The following is a 17,472-nucleotide window of genomic DNA, read 5'->3' on the forward strand; positions in this document are numbered from 1 at the left end:
GAATCTTATGTTTTATACGTGTTACATCTCCAGATTCACGAGAACATATCGTGCCGCGTCTTAACTTTAGGAGCATAATTGCTTATAACGCAAATCCAATGTCGTTCGGATAGATCGAAGATAAAGTCCGAGAGACAAACCGGGGCCGACCATTAGGCAGGCTAGTGCACCACATGCAGGCCCTCCGTTGAAGAATGGCCTCGTGCATGCACATGGAATTGCTCCCAGAATAGAAATTCTCTTCCCCCCAAAGATTTTCGATGTCAAGTCGCCGACTATGTACAGGCTTCAGGGTCCATATGGTAAATTGCAGACAGACCTTGAAATGTTTTCGACATCATCACGAAAAACTGGGCCCTTTTACCAGATACCAAGTGAGCTACGGGATGTCTTCATGTGTCTCTGCTGTCATTGAAAAGGATGACTACCGCGGAGAACAGAGAAGGAAGTTAGATTCTGCACAGTGAGTACCTCTCGTCACATTGCATCTTGCCTAGATGAGGCAAAGCATGGCTGGTCGTAGAGTACGAAGGCTTGTAATTTCATCAGCCGAATTCGATTTTCTAGTTTTTATATTGTAAACCATGTTTGGTTTACCCTTCTGATGCTATTTGTAGTTAACACTGCAGAGCAAGTTGACCTGTTCAGTGAATGAAGATAAGAGAGAGGAACACCACGGTACAAACCCGTGAACGATGATACAAAACAATTTTTAAGACAGATAACCAGAAAAAGGAGTAATTGCTAGTCATCAACCACCAGGATTATGAGCATAAATCCTACCGAAGGCAGTTACCTTGAGGTGGCCTCCTGTCCTGCTAATAACCTGGTTGCACGGGAGCACTGCCGTGACCGGATGAAATTGACCAAGAGCCCTGAGAGACCCCAATATCCAAATTGGAAAGGACAGACAACCTTTTTGATACTAAGTTTAGTTCGACAAATGCGAAACTTAATTAGTAAGGCTCATTCTTTAAGTTACGGCAGTCAGTGAAGCAACAATGGCTCTGACATTGTCCAAGTTTAGTTCAAAAAATGCGAACTTAATTAGTAAGGCTCATTCTTTAAGTTACGACCAACAGTGAAGCAATAATGGCTCTGAAATTGTCCTGGAAATGTCACCAGCTCGATAACTGAATGATTGCCAGGTTAGAGAGGATCACCTAAAACCATTCTTGATTGGAAAGCTTTCACAGCTGCTAGGTTCAGATGCAACATATGAGCATTATCATATCTGGAAAACGAGAATGAGAAGAAAGCACAGCGATATTTCACCCTTGAAATCGGTTGTGCAATAGGAGCTATATCAACCGCTAGCTTTTCCTCTACATATCTGAGCCAATGACAGATTTCAATTCTACAACACTGTCAAATGAATTCCAAGTTCCAATTTCAGGGAGAATATCTCATTTCTTCAACAAATAAATGGTTATCCCTGAGCTGATTTTATTGCAAGAGGCACAGTATGGTTAAATAATTCATCGACTAATAGTGAAGAAGGGACAAGAACAAGCAAAGCCATCTGGCTTATGAAATAATGAGATTTTCAAGGCCAAAAATTCAACACGAATCTCAGGAATTGGCATAAGAGTGCAAAGCTGAAGGAAAATTGCACTACTCAAGGAATTTGGCGCTGGTAAAGAGGCAAAGCTCCCAAAGCCTCACGTTCTGCATTCTCTTTCTTTACCTACAATATAAAATGGAAATTTAGCTCAAGCTCACTCCAATACAGTGTAAATCACGCTTCAAACAGTTAATGCAAGTCACATATAGCAATTAACTACTCAGGTGCATATATCAATACCAAATTCCAATTTGCAGAGTTCTAAAAGCATCATGCAGACAAGGTGTCCCGGAAAACATGAATGGTGACCAGGAGGTTTATAAACATTGCCACCATTTTTGCTGCAATAGGTCCAATCTTTCTCCAGCCATGGGCAATATCTTAAATATGCAAGCACTCAAGGTCACACAAAGGCTCAATTTCAATTTTTTCTGTTTATATTTTTGTCAGATCATCTAACTCCACATTCTAATGGTCTATTTCCTTTCTTATATATATATATATAGTGGTAGCATGCCTTGGGTTTTTAACATCATCATGCGTAAAGGCCAGACATATAAAATTCAACGATCAAGAAGAAAGCATAATTATTCGATGAACCAACAGTATTACGAAGAATAAGCTGACTGTCCATCAGAAAAGCGCAATGCTCACTATAATGGGTTTAACGAGAACTCACCAGACTCAGCATGTCTTGAAGGTAGCTTCTGAATGGAGTTTGCATACCCTAGGAGCAAATAATTTTCATTAACAGATGGCAAAGATCAGAATATACTGATAATCCATACAATGAATCCATCCACAGTAATTTCTTTATCAATAACTGTCAAAACAGTCCACAAAAATGAAAGATTGGCACTGACATAACAGACACTGCTATCCAAGCGATTGATGGTATAGTCTCCAATTCCCATTTATTTAAAATAGGTCAACTGCTTATTGTTTATGCGTAAACTGGACAAACAGCTGAAACCCAAAACTCTGAAATTCAGTGACAAAGACAAATTCTGCTTTTACCATATAGTTATAAATTGCATAGAAACCCATGCTATGCAACGAGCCGTGTTTCACTTATAATTTGACATAGGTTGCCCATCGTCACAATATATATCGCTGTATGAATCTAGGTATAGTAGCTGCTAGGAGCATAGATCTCTAAGTTTTCTTGTGTACAAATCAATAGGTTCGCGGATGGTGTCCGCATTCGTGACAAACTAGTCTTCTCGCACATGCTCAGCATTGGCTTGTCAGCTATAAACATAGAATCAGAACTTTAGTCTTAGAAGCTAGGATAAATGATTGGATAGCATATTTAAAAACAGAATATTATCGCGATTGAAAGCAACAAAAAGAAGACAGTGGCAAAAATAACTTGGGCAAGCTGTGACTAAATCCTATATTGTGCCTATAGATGTACTAGGTATGAGTTTGCAAAAGAGCTACCTATACTGCATTCCGCCATGTCTGGTGGTATAATGTATTTTGAGAACATGCAGAGGAAAAGAAATGAATGTTGTTTATCTTCTTTATAAAAGAGGTGACCATGGCCTCAGAAAAAATTTGCCCTTTAAGTTTACAAGGTCATGTCACAACTCACAACTTAAATTTTGAATACTTTTTAGGATTCTGTGCATAAGGTTGTCCACATCACTTAATCACCAAAATCTACAAGGTAGTCATTCTTCAGCTTTTACAAGGAGGAACAAATCAAATCCAATGTCATGAGATTTAAGAAAAACCAAAACAGTTAAGGACAACCAATGTGTACACCTTACCAAAAAAAAAAAAAAAAAAACCAATGTGTACTAATTTATTGAGAACTAGTTGACCATTATCATTTCTTGAATGAAGAGGCACCATCTTTATAGATAAAAGTAAAAATCTTTGGGGGACTACTCTCTTATAAATGAGTCTCATTAAATAGAAAACACATGTTTTACATATTATATGTAGATAATTTTACACCTACGCTTCTATTATATCTAATATGCAAATAATACCATTTTTGTATTGCGTACAATATACAGAAGCTAACCATCCTTCCATGTATCAATCAGAATTTTAACATATGAAGCTAAGGTGATCCCAAACAAGCAAGTAACACCAATACCTAAAATTCTATCGGGATTTCTTGTATGTTGCCGATGTTCGGTAAATTCGAGCAATGGAGGTAATTTCAAAATTCAGATAACAAGAAGCTTTTAAAAAGAGAGTGGAGAGTCAAATAATACGCAGAATGTATGAAATATGTTCAATGTCCCCTTTCTAATTCTGAGGACTCAAACTGGTAAAATGTTTTAGCAAGTTGCCCCTTGGAATTAAAAGGACCATCATTCTAAAAGTGAATGGTGGTTCAGAGAGTTATTAATAATGGTGTGTTGGTTTGAAATAATATTGAATGATCCAATGACCGCCATTGCACATTGTTGCTGCTCCATTTCAGCAAACAAATGAACTAGGTCACTTCAGAAGCCGAAAGCCTAAGCTAAACAGCAAACCTCTCTCCACCATAAATTTGCCCAAGCACATGGTGCTCATTGACAGAAGTCAACTACTGTTTACTCGTTACAAGAGTTGCTGCCTACAATACATTCCTCAACTAGATTACCAATCCAAAGCTATTCAGGCCAACGCAAAACCGGCACAACGTCGCCCAACAGTGTCCATACCTGAAGATTTTCAGAAAGGTACTCGTGCTTCATGGACAGATCCATGGCACGCTTGATCCGCTGGTTTCGTGCGTCCACAATCTCCCTCGGCAGCCGATTAAGCGCCTCCTTCACGTCGAGGTCATAGTACCCATCATATAAATCATCATACCTTAGCCCTGCATTTCCCAATCGATCACCCAATCACAAGGTCATCTAAACGCAAAAGTATTCACTCCGCTCGCTCAACCCCAAGCAAATGAACGAGCTCGAATCGAAAGAATCGTCGAAGCTCGCGGAGACGCAAAAGACCGGCCGAGACAATCAATGCGGGAAACACTGGATTCCGCGATGCTGTCAACGGACCGAGCGCACAGCACACGAATTCAATGGGGGGGATGAAATTAGGGTTTTCATGGATCGGGAGAGAACCGTAATGGCGAAGGCGCTTGGAGATAGCCTTCATGTGCTGAGCCGCTAGCCAGCTCTTCTTCGGATCCAGAAACGACTGCATGAGCAACGACATTTTCAGCCTCTTCCTCGACGAGAGCTTCGCGTCCGCAAGACCGCAACCACCTCGTATCTCTAACGCAGTCTCCGAGTACGAGCGGTTAGCCAAAGCGACGACCAGCTCCTTAAGCGGCGTCGTTACCTTGGGGGCTCTCTTTTATTGATAACTTCGAGAAATATGAAAAAGAGTTCAGCGATTTCAATCAAATTTAAATAGATTTTACCAACATATATAAACAATTTCCCACGTAGAGAATTGAACTTTGACATGCGATTTAAATATTAAAATTAAATTCTATCACTTAAAGCATCGCGCATGGATGATCTTAGTCCAACTTTCACTTGATTGAGACGGGAATCATGCCAGAACACGACATTCACCCGATCATGAATTCTTGTAAAATATCGTGCAGATTTCGCAAGTGCGGTGATTAAACAATAAAGACAACTCGGAAAGGGAATTTTAAAAGTTAAAATGATGTCACTTTTGTTTCGATCTCGCCACTTCCATCGGCGAAAGATTTTCGTGACCGATCACGAGATGTTTCCGGGGGAGGAAAGAAGAAGAAAAGAGGTGGAAGTTAGTGGATATTTGTTAATTAATGAATGAAAAAGCCGATAAAAATGTTTATGCATTCATTTTTTTCTTATTAGTTGGATGAAAAAAAAAAAGGCAATTAGAGAATGACAGTTTAGTCCCGTCCATTGTAACAACATTTTGAACGGATTTTCAAATTTATCTTTCGAAAAATAATTTTTGTTTATATATTCGATTCACCGAATCTTTTTAATTTACTATGATTCGTTATAATATCAAATTCGAAAGCTTAAATTAATAGGCATGGAAATGTCACGTGTATATAAAGAGTGTATAAATAGTACTATAGTCTCTAAAGATGTGAGATATTTCAACACGTTGCCTATATGTAGATTGCATCTATCGTTCGAATTAATTAGTTACAAATGATACTGGCAATAAACAATGATGCGCGAGGTGAGCAGAAAGAAAGACGACGACGACAATAAGTAAAGCATTACATTATGCCACGTCAGCAGAGCGAGGAGGGTAAAATGGTAAAACCAGGAAGAGTGTGTACCTCGTATCGCATGCATGGCGAGAGGTTGGTTTTGTGGGGGTGGGGTGGGGGAAGGAAGAGAACCAACGCGACTCTCATAGCTCGAGTTTCGCCCAAGATCGCGTAAACGCCAATCTCATCACCTACAACCTTCCCCAAGAGACGAAAAAGGAGGGAGAGAGAGAGAGAGAGAGAGAGAGATGGTGGGGTTCACGGGCTGTTTCTCCCTTCGCTGTTTCTGGGTTTGTTTCACAACATCGACGCCGATCAAAATGCGGTGTTTGTAGTTAAAGAAGACAAAGGATCGCAGAGAGAGGGAGGGAGAGTTCTGTTTTTCGTTTATTTTATGGGGAGGTGGGTGGCCGGAGTTGGGTTGGGTAGGGGGAGAATGAAGAAGCGAGGAGGGGCAATATTGAGGAACCCGAAATCGATGTGCGGCGGCGGCGGAGACGGGGACTGGGGCAAGAGCGTGCACGAGCAGGAGGCGGTGGAGCAGCTGTCGCGGGATGAAGAGTACAGCATCAGCGGGGGCATCCTCCCTTCCCTCGGCGGCAAGACCAACCGCATGGTCAAGCTACGTCGTTTCATCATCAGCCCCTTCGATTACCGTTACAGGTCCTTCCTCATCGCGTCTTCCCAATGTCGGGATAGTTTTGCTTCTTTTTCCCATAGATGGAGGAGTCGATCGGGATTCGGCTAGAATTTCACACGTAGTGTAGGAACTCGGGTGCGCTTTGGACAGACGGGTGATCCTTGCACCTGGTTGACGGACGACCGACTGTTGCCGGTCGTGTATCGCCGTAGAATGCGTGAAATTTTGATGTCGTATAGGGGAATAAAGTCGACATTTTTCTTGTTCATGCTGTCTAAATCTTTCTCCCCTTTTGTCGGATGGTGCTTTTGTTTCCATTACTGGTTCAAATCTTTTCCCCTCTTTGGGCGGAAAAGCATCGAGAGGTTGATGTCCATTAATGTCTTCGGTCATCATGCATTATACACATCCTAAGGCTTGGTCAGCTTTGATTTGTTGATGCATTAATAGTTGATCTTTGAGGGTCTCTGTAATTATCATGCATCATTTGTTTTGAATGATTGCGGTTGTTTCTGAGGGCCATCATGGAGCTAAAAGTCGGTTGTGCTGTGCTTTTCCACATTTAAGGACGAGACATGTTACAGTGGTTTGTAGCTTTCATCAATTTCTTCATTTTATTGGTTCTTATTGTCTTGGAAAAGGACCTAACTTTGCCTTGACATGAAGTTCTATCATAAGATGGTGGGTTGAGTCCTCACTATGTCATCCACGTATTATGTTCTGATCTGAAATGCTTCTTAATTGGGACACATTTTGCAGACTCTGGGAGACATTTCTGGTGGTTCTCGTCTTCTACACCGCATGGGTGTCACCATTTGAGTTTGGATTTCTCGAGAAACCACAGGGAATTCTGGCGATAACAGACAACGTCGTGAATGGATTTTTTGCAATTGACATCGTATTGACCTTCTTTGTAGCGTATTTGGACAAGGCTTCATATCTTCTAGTCGATGATAGGAAGAGGATTGCTTTGAGATATGTGACTACGTGGTTGGCCTTTGATGTTATCTCAACTGTCCCCTTTGAAGTTGTTAAAAGTATTTTACCATCTCCTTTGGAGCAGTATAGCATATTTAACATGCTTCGACTTTGGCGTCTTCGAAGAGTCAGCTCGATGTTTGCCAGGTAACAAGAGTTGACATATAAGTTTAACCTCCTAGCCAATTCTTATTTTCGTTTAACAAATATGGTAGAGATTTACTTTTCCATAATCACTGAAATTGTTTGCACTGAAGTCTTCTTTTATCTTGCTTGAATTGATCACCTGTAAGAAATAGCAGCATTGACTTCTATTTCTCTGTAGATGAGCTTGTCCTTGTTATATGTCATCAGTTGAATACATATGTTCAGAAACTTGGTACTTGGTTTTATCTTCTTATGAATGTAAGGATCATTACGTTGTCTTCTTGTTCTTTCAAGCAACAAAGTGCTAATATATAAAATGAAGGCGGCATTTCACATTTTTCCTATTCCAGTATGTTACTTACCGATTGTCTTTTTCTTAATGATTTCAGATTGGAGAAAGATAGAAACTTTAACTACTTTTGGGTACGGTGTGCGAAGCTGATCTTTGTGAGTGTCTTCACTTTGCAATGCAGTTTTTTGTCCTTATTGTTACCCTTAAATTGAGTGTTCCCTGCAAGTAATGTTGACTATACCATTGGCCTGCCCTTTAGGTTACTGTATTTGCAGTGCACATGGCTGCATGCTTCTACTATCTTCTTGCTGCACGCTACAAGGACCCAAAAAACACATGGATTGGGCTTTCATTGGGGGATTTCCACAGTAGGAGTCTCGGTGTTCGTTATGTTATATCTATATATTGGTCGATAACCACGCTTACTACCACTGGCTACGGTGATTTGCATCCTGTGAATACGAGAGAGATGATATTTGACATCTTCTACATGTTCTTCAACCTAGGACTAACTGCTTATTTGATCGGAAATATGACCAACTTGGTCGTCCACGGCACCAGCCGAACCAGAAGATTTGTTAGTGCACTCTGGCCCATCCCATGCATCTGGACTAGTCTTCGCATGCCTTGACACTCCCTAAATTCTGATGTCCATTTCTTTGAAATTGCAGAGAGACACAATCCAATCAGCGTCGAATTTTGCACACAGGAACCAATTGCCCGTTCGCCTGCAAGACCAAATGCTGGCTCATATTTCTTTGCGATATAGAACTGATTCAGAAGGTCTTCAGCAGCAGGAATTTCTTGAATCCCTTCCTAAAGCCATCCGATCAAGTATCTCGCATTTTTTGTTCTATTCGCTCGTTGACCAGGTGTACTTGTTCCGTGGCGTTTCAAATGACCTGCTTTTTCAGCTGGTAATGAGTTTTTAAGATCATCTTATCATCTCTACAGGTGCTGTGGACGAAGTATCAGATGTCTTTAGACAGTTATCTTCTGTTCATCAGGATCCTTCTAGATGCATGATGATTGTCTTTTTGGCATGATTTGATTTATTAAATTTAATCCCATCTGGAATTAAGACACCGACAGATGCTGTTTATGTTGAATTCCGATTCATGGTTTAAGTCTGCTCTATGAAGGTGTCAGAGATGAAAGCCGAGTATTTTCCTCCGAAAGAAGACGTGATTCTGCAGAATGAAGCGCCCACAGACTTGTACATACTGGTCACTGGTTCTGTGGTAAGAAGTTAGTACTCATTCCCCAGTTCCAGTTGAATTATTTAAGCAGTACTGGTATATGTACAGTCATTGGGTCTTTGGTGAAGAGAGAGAGTTAAGCAGAAGTGCATAAGACAAGCTGGTTCTTTAATTTAAAAGTAGCTTTGTAACTTGCTGTTCCTTCTGTTTGAATAATAAAGAAATCGAACTACTTAAAGTCCTGTGAAAGGTTGACTCAAAAGAAAAAGTTCTGTGAAAGGAACTTGCGGTAGAAAACATTGCTTGCTTTACATGGACCGTTTGTTTGCTTTTTCTTTTTCTCTGCACATGAGATTTTGGATACTTTCTTAACCCAAACCTTGATGTGGCATTTTCTTGAGATGTTCTTTAAGCCACTACTCTGACATTTTAATCTATGGACAGGAACTTATTGTGCAAAGAAATGGAATAGAACAGGCAAGTTGGTTTAATTAAGACTGTCTTAACCAATTTCGTTTCCAATATGTATATGTCTGAGTCAACTCTGACGAAACCTTGGTTGTTTACCTGTGAAACAATTGACTGCAGGTAGTTGGCGAGGCAAAGAACGGAGATGTCTGCGGCGAAGTAGGTGTCCTCTGTTACCGGCCACAACCTTTTACAGTCAGGACTAAAAGATTGAGCCAGCTTCTACGTTTAAATCGTACGTCCTTCCTGAATATTGTTCAGGCCAATGTAGGAGATGGAACAATTATCATGAACAATCTACTTCAGGTAGGCTTAGATTGCAACTTCACTGATCCAAGTATGATGTTGGACTTATTGTCTCGAAGTTTTTCTCTTTACCTGAAACCGACAGAAGCAAATATGGCTAACTATGGATGAAAGACAACCAGCAACATAGATGTTCTGCTCAAAGTTGCTTTCTGATCCCCGATTTATTCAAACAGAACCCACTCTGCCCAACTTTATGCACGGAAGATGAGAAAGTCGTAGCATTATCTGTTTTATGCTTCTTGCAGCATTTGAAAGAAAGGAGGAACCCGATGATGGAGGAAATACTGGATGAGACAGAGCACATGCTCACTCGGGGGAATATGGAGTTACCTCTTAGCTTATGTTTTGCAGCAATGAGAGGCGACGATCTACTATTGCACCAGCTTTTGAGACGCGGTTTAGATCCAAATGAAGTAGATAAAAACGGAAGGACGGCGATGGTAAGTCACTTTGTACTTGGAGATTTCATTTCCATGGTCTCCTAATTTGAAATTTGCTACTCTGCATGCAACAGCATATTGCAGCATCTATGGGAAGTCAACATTGCGTGACCCTTCTTCTAGAATTTGGAGGAGATCCTAACATCAAAGGTACTCTACTTTATTGGCATTTCGAAACAATTTGTGCTTCAATATTGCAATTTGTTTACTACTTGGAGCACTTCGATACCAATTTTGCTTGGACCTCAGCACTGTGTCCAATTTCTGTCTTACACCTAGTTGTAGCAGTACAATTTTCACCAATCTTATCGATGTTTAGAAGAGATGTGGCTGGAGTTGTGATAGTATTTGCTATGCAGATTCTGAAGGAAGTGTTCCTCTTTGGGATGCCATAGTGGGGAAGCATGAATCCGTGATTAAGCTACTTTCAGACAACGGTGCAACGATTTCATCTGGCGAGGTGGGCCATTTTGCTTGCACTGCCGTTGAGCAAAACAATCTAGAACTTCTCGAAGACATAGTCAAGTATGGCGGCGATGTAACACTGCCCACAAGCAATGGAACTACACCGCTTCACACGGCTGTATCCGAGGGAAACATCGAGATAGTTAAGTTCCTGTTAGACCAAGGAGCCGATGTTGATAAGTCCGATGTATACGGATGGACCGCAAGGGCTTTGGCGGATCACCAGGGCCACGAAGATATAAAGCTTTTGTTCCAAACAAAAAGAGCTATCACAATCTCAAGTGGGCAAGGGTTTGGTCACCCAGATAGTATCCCTAATAAACAGGAGGTGCCGTATCTTGCCAAGTACCCAAGCGAGCCCCTGATACCTTCGGCCCTCGGAAAGCACTCGAGTGAGCCCTTGATCCCTCCATTTTTACAGCAGTCTATGCCAACTATTGCAGAGGTTAATTGGTCAGGTAACCGACGTCGCCGTAAAGCCAACAATTTTCAGAATTCTCTTATTGGGATCATGTCAGCTGCAAATACAGGTATTGAACAATTGCTCCTTTTATTTCATATATCTCCAACCTTTTTGAGTATTTAATGGTACTTGTGTACAATATCCTCAATCATTAGAAGTTCGGTATCACTAGGATGATTAATTTAATATAACAACCCGACAGTGAAACTGGTTGGATGAAGCAAATATATGGTGTTATCTTATTAGTTCATCAGCATTGGTACTTCCCTTTGATAGTTTAGTTGGATATTAGAGGCTCAAGCTCTGAACTTGACGTTGGATTTCATGAGCTTAAGAAAGATAAAGCTATATTTCGACTTCTGCGTAAGCTCTAAGTTGTTCTTAGAATCAACATATCATGGGTTGAGATTGTCTCCGATTGCTCAGGCATGAATCTGACATTTGTACATTTCTCATTATGCAACTAGCAATAGAAAATGTTGGCTAAATTCCCCGAATTTCACGGACAGTTTTTATCACAAAGTTTGGATTCTATGCAGGCGAGAAGGACGTTATTTCATCTCCTGGCAAGTTTGCAAATTGGAAATTAGGCAACCCCCCGGCTCGTGTAACACTCAGCTGCCGAGAGAAGGGTGAACTCGAGAGTAAGCTTGTGCTGCTGCCAGAGTCTATTCAGGAACTTCTCCACATTGGTGGTAGAAAATTCGGTTTGAATTTTATGAAAGTTCTGAGCAAAGACGGAGCAGAAATCGAAGATATAGAGCTCATTAGAGATGGCGATTTTCTTATTCTGGTTGCTGAAGACAGAGATGATAACTCACAACTACCAAGGGAAAAAGAGTCAATGGATACAGATTTCCTCTCTAGATCACTATAAGCCATTCGCTAATTAAGATCTTGAGCTCAAGGGCGCAGTAATTGATGATGTGGTTTGGGTATATAAAGATTTTCAGGTTTTCGTTTTGTTTTCAGTATTAGGGAACAGAAAGAAATGAAGGATTTCAGTGAAGATATATGGCTTACGTGCTTCACATTTTCGGGATGAAATGCCTTGGACTGGAGCAAAAGGGTTGGAAAACCCTGGTGAAGTTTGAATTTTTGGTTGGATGATTGTACTATGTATAAACTCAGTGAACCTTCTTCCCACAGTCATTTGTAACATAATACAGAGACATAATTTGTCAATACAGGAAACATGTCCTTCCTCTTCCCATTTCGCCTGTTCATTATCTTGTCCATCTTTTTCCTTACGATGAGGTTGAAGGATCCAAGAGCAGACACTTCAAATAGAACTGCAGATGAATTGTTCCGACATGGTTCCACGGAATATTATTACCATCACAAGTGCAGCTTGGATGTTTTACTTAGGTTATTCAGTCGTAGTCTGTGGAGCTGTCCTAAAAGCCTTTCTGCTTTATGCCCAGCAAAAACCGGCGTTTGCATAAAAGAGCTCAGACATTCGATAGAGTCCAGACAACGCTTGCACAAGCTAAATACCGTTCACATGTCTCACCAATACTTTCGCTTTTTAACCCTTATATCCTTACCTATCTCTGGTTCCCCTTCAAATGTATAATGCAAGAATTTTGAGTAGGCAAAAAAAGAAAAAGAAAATTCGGTTAGGTTGGTTATCCTGTGGAAGACCGCTTCGTGCAATCAGTACTCCAGTTTTTGACTTTTTCTTCAGCTCTTCCTTTGGCCTGTATATACTCTTGTCAACAGTCTATACAGAGGAACTCGAACTATGCTATTCAAGGAAATTTATCAAAGTATCATGGTCGAGAGGCATCTTCTGAGCGAACCTACAGAACCGAAAGCCAGTGTGAGTGCAATACAACTGGAAATACTGATGCTACATTCATAAGAGTAAAAGTTTTGGTTCCTCACACGAAAGAGCATCTCTTCTTTGAAGCTCACAGTTCTGAGCTTCAACTCGCCTCTACTTGTTGTCATCTCGTCCAATATCTCGGCATCACAGAAATCTTCTTCGCTCTCCTCATCACCAGAATCAGATGGTCTTATGTCCTGCTCATGCATTAAAAGAATGTTTGATTCACTACAAAAGTGAAAATGTTTGGAACTCCAATGAAGAAGGAAATTTTTTTGGAAGACCGATTCCAAACAGCGTTGTAGTTGTGTGTTAATAGTTCATGACATATGGGTGAGTATACCTTGAATGAGAGGCTTCGACTGCGGTATGGGGTGGCAGCGATTTCCTCATATTCGGCAGCATCCAACTCCTGAAGATGATCGTGCTTAAACAGCTTGGGAAGAATGTGCTGCCTTATGCTTATTAGAAGGAAGAACGGCAATGGGAACAATATGCCGGCAATAGGCACCCACGTCACCCCAAAACAGATGAGAAGATACACAAATTGGAAGAGCGTAAACACTGCGATGGATTTGAACGGTACTGATTCGACAAATGAAGCATGAACTCCTTCCAGTACTCTGCTCACAGAAAGGAAAGGTAAGATCAGGACAGCATGATAATGACCGGAAATATTGTAAATAGTGAAAGCCTGATATTTGGAATACTGTACAGAGATCGATTGAATTTTTCACACTGCATCTTACATATTTTCCACTCTCAAACATCGCAACTTGCCTTTACTCAAAAGCATAGTTAACTTGAAAGCAACCTTAGGATCACCACATCAAATCAATTTATAAAGTATGAGCAACTTGTAAGGTGCGCTGCTTACCTGTAACGTCGACCTGGGGTGATGAAGAGAAGCAAAATCCTTTCCCAGAACTGATTCCCTGGTAGACTATCGATGGCCATGTAGGCAAAGTAACCCCAAAGAACTGATGTAGGTATTAGTTTAATGACAGGTATCGCACATACTGATAGTCCCACAAGGCATGATTGCAGCAGGTTGCTCATCCTTTGCTCATTGACTCTAACGGGCAAGTGGGCATCGATGTACTTCTCGGGGTCAAATTTAGTGTTTCCATCTCCTCCGTCATCTGCTTTCAAAACCGCCTCCTTCAAGTCCTGCAATTCCTTTACTGTGGAAGTGAACTGCAGAAAGATATCCACCACGCTCAATGCCAAGTAAAAGCTATGCATATCTGTGCAAATGGAGAAAATCGTGCACGCTAATGGAACTTACGGTTGGAGTCTTGTCCATTTCAATGAACACTTCTTGCATCTTTCCATAAATCTCTGAATTGGTTGCTCGTTGCTTCATGCATTCCTTTGCACTCTGAACCATCCTCTTTTGAATCATCTACAGAAGAGCTCCTATTAACCACAGTTGAGGGGAAAAAAAAAAATGCTTACGCTGCCACTAAAGATAGAACTTTCTTAACATCCCTTCCGAACCTGCTTATTGAGAACGGCTAGACTCTTGGTGTGCATAGGAGATTGCGGGAGTACTCCATTGGAAGGAGGAAGGCCAAGTAATCCGCATAGCAACGTCTGAAATCCAATAAGATGGTGCTTAGCCAAACCTTCGCCCAAACTCATCTTTTATAGGAAATGAGCATGATCAATTACACAGGTACCAATAGTCCGAGCAAAAAGATGTCGTAGTGGTAAGCCGATGGTTTCTTGAGATTGAATTCCTTCTGTTGAGCCATTTGTGAAGCCACGCTGTGGTCGAAGAAATAGAGCCCTGCTATCATCACTGCTGGTATAAAAGCAGAGAATATGTGTGTTGGAGGAACTTTCCACATATCCTGCAAATTGAGGGACAAAGGTATTGAATTTGCATAAGTTGTAATTTTGAGAATGGAAAAGAACGCAGACAACACTCTTCAAGACCTATGGGAAAACATATAGCACCGTATGTAGATATCTTGATAATTAAGGTGCACTAGTATCAAGATTCCAGAACTGATACCTTAATTACTGTCCAATGGTGCAGAGAAGCAGATTCCCAGGGGAGTGGACAAAATAGTCTTCTTGGAACTCCATCGGGAACTCTTTTCGGAACTGCGAACGACAACGCCGTCCAAGTAAGGACCATAAGCGGAACGCCGTAATCAGCTATGAGTCCGCGGAACCAGCCTGATGAACAACAGCAGGAAACAATCAGGAAAAAATGGGTACAAAAGCAGAAAAAATTACTTAGAGAACAACACAAGTAAAATTAACCAATGACAAAGGTTGAGATTGTGTACCGGTGCTATACCGCCAAGACCTTGCCTTTCTGCTCTTGAGAGCGGTATAGAACAGGCCGATAGCAAAGATAATGGCAAGCAATCCATTTGTATAGAGCCACTGGAATTGATACTTCTCCAGAGCTGGGTTGTCAGCTTTAGGGATATCGAATTCGCTGATTAACCCCTGTTGAAGAGGTACTTGCGAGGGTTAAATAACACCAATTCATTTAGTTCTGTTCCAGTTTAGGATTTCTCGAGCCGCAGGTAAGCTATATGGTACCTTGATGGCCTCTTGAATGAAGAGAACTGTAATCAACATGCCAAAGAGTTCCCCTGCAATCCTAGTGAATCTCGTAATGATTGTGCAGGCATTGAATATGGCGAGAAGAAACAGCAGCAATGCCGTCCAGACACAGACCCTGCAATTAAAGCCGTACCGTAAATTGACCATACACGTTCTGATTCATGACACCAACGTAAGCTCTACATGACCATACGAAATAGGAGAACTTCCAATTCCTTACCACCCTGCCCAAGCCAAATACAGCTCGCTCCCCAGGTCCGACCTCCCCTTGGCAAAGTTGTACAGGTAAGTGTACATTATAACAGTCGGTTCTGCAACCCCTAAGATTAGAAGAGGCTGGCCGCCGAAAATCGAGTGGATGATCCCGCATATAGCAGTTGAAGCTAATGTCTCAACCGTGCTTAAACTGCCATCTGACATTTGGGCGCAACATGAGTGCATGATTAGTGTAAAAGCCAGACATGATCAAGGAAACAAATGCGAAAAAGCATAACCGATAACGAAATTTCAATCTCTCTCCCTAGTGAGCTGTAATTTCAACAATGAGAGTGAGAATTATCGACGACTCACCGGTGTCTCGACTAAGCTGCTCCCCGAAGGCTATAACAGGAAGAGCAGAAGCAAAGAAGATATATGCTGTTGGGGCTAGAATCCTGGACACCAAAGGGTTCAAAACCACCATCAGCAGAAAGATCTAGAAAACTTTTTGTCTTTTTCCAAGGACGAGATCTAGCTCCTCAGACTGCATTGTCGGAAGCATAAATCAAAATCAAGAAAAGAATGTACCTCGCGCCTGAACAAAACCCACAAGCCCAGTCCTGCTTGTAACATGCGGCTCTTCCTCTGACATCTTTGATGATCCCTCTGAAGGGGGTCCTGAGACTCTCCATTGCTGCTGCTGCAACAAAAAGCCATCAAATGGGGTGATCAGAAACACAACGAACAGAACACGGCGCACGCCATTCTTGAGATTCAGTAGCCACATTATCGAAGAAGAAGAGAGAATGCTCACAACAAGTTTCTCTCTCTCGCTCTCTGTCCGTGCGTCTCTCTCCCTCTCTCGCTCAGAGTTAGCAGAGATTAAGAATAGTCGGAGGAGACAGAGACTTGAGACTGAGACTGTTGTCGTTTTTGACCTCAGTCTCGTCCAGAGGTTTTCTACAGGGAAGAAGAGAATGTGTCGTTTCTTGTGTTTTGCATGAATATACAATTGGAGTCCTCTCTCTCTCTCTCCCTCTCTCCCCGCCCGTGGGATGTTTGCGCGTTTTTATATTAGCTGGACGTACAGCAATCAAAGAGAGCCATGAAATGGATTTTGGGCTCAAGCGATGTGATGTGATGCGATGCTTCACGGAAGGTAGGTAGGCGACACTCCATGGTCGCTCCTTTTGCTTCGCGGTCGATCATGTTGACCAGACATCAATACCACCCCATGCATAGGAAAACCGCAGTAAATACCAAAGTGATGTCGGCTGTCTATACTAGTCTTCATTAACGGTGATTGGTTCCCGATATGATTGTTGGACAGTCAAATAAAACTCCAGTGGATTATTAAGTAGGGATGAGTAACACAGATTTTAATTTTAATGTATTAATTGAAATTAGGCTTACATTTAAGAAATAAAAAAAAAAAATTGATAGAATCAGTCCTGACCGGTCCGATTCACCTTGGATTTTGGGAATCGGATAGAAAATCATCAGTTTCAATTTTATGGACCCGAAAGCCGATCGATTCGTCTTGCTCACCCTTAATCATCGTATAAGAAATTCGCTCGAAAGAATCGCATATTTTGCATTCATAAAATATCTTGAAAACTCCGACTTTTACCTAACAATGGTAATCTTATATCTCAATCTCACCTGATATTGTGTGACCTCGCGTGGGGACGATCGACTCTAGAGTAGGT

General features: G+C 41.4%; 3 protein-coding genes across 10 annotated transcripts; 1 reads left to right on the forward strand and 2 right to left on the reverse strand.

The window, feature by feature from the left end:
- Positions 1-1,416: 1,416 nt before the first annotated feature.
- LOC115753707 (cytochrome b-c1 complex subunit 7-2, mitochondrial-like) lies at positions 1,417-10,523 on the reverse strand. 2 transcript variants are annotated; one of them, XM_030692442.2, is made up of 5 exons: positions 10,497-10,523; positions 4,645-4,797; positions 4,234-4,391; positions 2,244-2,291; positions 1,417-1,687 (listed from the first exon to the last, which is right to left on the reverse strand). In XM_030692442.2, exons 2-5 carry the CDS (start codon positions 4,736-4,738, stop codon positions 1,619-1,621), a joined length of 369 nt encoding a protein of 122 aa, XP_030548302.1. In that variant the 5' UTR covers positions 4,739-4,797; positions 10,497-10,523; the 3' UTR covers positions 1,417-1,618. The 2 variants fall into 2 exon arrangements, with proteins under 2 accessions (XP_030548302.1, XP_048133157.1); XM_048277200.1 differs by lacking the exon at positions 2,244-2,291.
- On the forward strand, positions 5,872-12,345 carry LOC115753704 (potassium channel AKT1-like). 3 transcript variants are annotated; one of them, XM_048277194.1, is made up of 12 exons: positions 5,872-6,413; positions 7,150-7,515; positions 7,905-7,962; positions 8,067-8,384; positions 8,479-8,724; positions 8,950-9,048; positions 9,451-9,483; positions 9,595-9,780; positions 10,029-10,223; positions 10,298-10,491; positions 10,575-11,218; positions 11,691-12,345. In XM_048277194.1, the coding sequence occupies exons 1-12, from the start codon at positions 6,145-6,147 to the stop codon at positions 12,026-12,028; spliced, it is 2,946 nt and encodes a 981-aa protein (XP_048133151.1). In that variant the 5' UTR covers positions 5,872-6,144; the 3' UTR covers positions 12,029-12,345. The 3 variants fall into 3 exon arrangements, with proteins under 3 accessions (XP_048133151.1, XP_030548298.2, XP_048133152.1); XM_030692438.2 differs by having other exon boundaries at positions 10,298-10,373; positions 10,583-11,218; XM_048277195.1 differs by lacking the exon at positions 8,067-8,384.
- A 228-nt stretch (positions 12,346-12,573) lies between these two features.
- LOC115753705 (probable boron transporter 7) lies at positions 12,574-16,748 on the reverse strand. 5 transcript variants are annotated; one of them, XM_048277199.1, is made up of 14 exons: positions 16,578-16,747; positions 16,352-16,463; positions 16,136-16,218; positions 15,786-15,978; positions 15,542-15,680; positions 15,280-15,445; positions 15,000-15,166; positions 14,662-14,835; positions 14,480-14,575; positions 14,268-14,384; positions 13,857-14,176; positions 13,323-13,602; positions 13,039-13,176; positions 12,574-12,851 (listed from the first exon to the last, which is right to left on the reverse strand). In XM_048277199.1, the coding sequence occupies exons 2-14, from the start codon at positions 16,453-16,455 to the stop codon at positions 12,780-12,782; spliced, it is 2,049 nt and encodes a 682-aa protein (XP_048133156.1). In that variant the 5' UTR covers positions 16,456-16,463; positions 16,578-16,747; the 3' UTR covers positions 12,574-12,779. The 5 variants fall into 5 exon arrangements, with proteins under 5 accessions (XP_048133156.1, XP_030548299.1, XP_048133155.1 ...); XM_030692439.2 differs by having other exon boundaries at positions 12,574-12,953; positions 16,578-16,745; XM_048277198.1 differs by having other exon boundaries at positions 12,574-13,176; positions 16,581-16,748.
- Between the last annotated feature and the right edge of the window lie 724 nt (positions 16,749-17,472).

The sequence above is a fragment of the Rhodamnia argentea genome, chromosome 4, assembly GCF_020921035.1.
Source record: "Rhodamnia argentea isolate NSW1041297 chromosome 4, ASM2092103v1, whole genome shotgun sequence".
Lineage (NCBI taxonomy): Eukaryota > Viridiplantae > Streptophyta > Magnoliopsida > Myrtales > Myrtaceae > Rhodamnia > Rhodamnia argentea.

Coding starts and splice junctions, on each gene's coding strand:
- LOC115753707 (XM_030692442.2), bottom strand. CDS start 4,738: ATGTCGTTGCTCATGCAGTCGTTTCTGGATCCGAAGAAGAGCTGGCTA. Junction 2,292..4,233: donor ACCTTTCTGAAAATCTTCAG/GTATGGACACTG, acceptor ATTTGCTCCTAG/GGTATGCAAACTCCATTCAG. Junction 1,688..2,243: donor TTCAAGACATGCTGAGTCTG/GTGAGTTCTCGT, acceptor TTTATATTGTAG/GTAAAGAAAGAGAATGCAGA.
- LOC115753704 (XM_048277194.1), top strand. CDS start 6,145: ATGGGGAGGTGGGTGGCCGGAGTTGGGTTGGGTAGGGGGAGAATGAAG. Junction 9,049..9,450: donor TACTGGTCACTGGTTCTGTG/GTAAGAAGTTAG, acceptor ATCTATGGACAG/GAACTTATTGTGCAAAGAAA. Junction 10,492..10,574: donor GCACTGTGTCCAATTTCTGT/CTTACACCTAGT, acceptor TGATAGTATTTG/CTATGCAGATTCTGAAGGAA.
- LOC115753705 (XM_048277198.1), bottom strand. CDS start 16,455: ATGGAGAGTCTCAGGACCCCCTTCAGAGGGATCATCAAAGATGTCAGA. Junction 15,681..15,785: donor TATTTGGCTTGGGCAGGGTG/GTAAGGAATTGG, acceptor CTTTAATTGCAG/GGTCTGTGTCTGGACGGCAT. Junction 14,385..14,479: donor TAGCCGTTCTCAATAAGCAG/GTTCGGAAGGGA, acceptor GCTCTTCTGTAG/ATGATTCAAAAGAGGATGGT.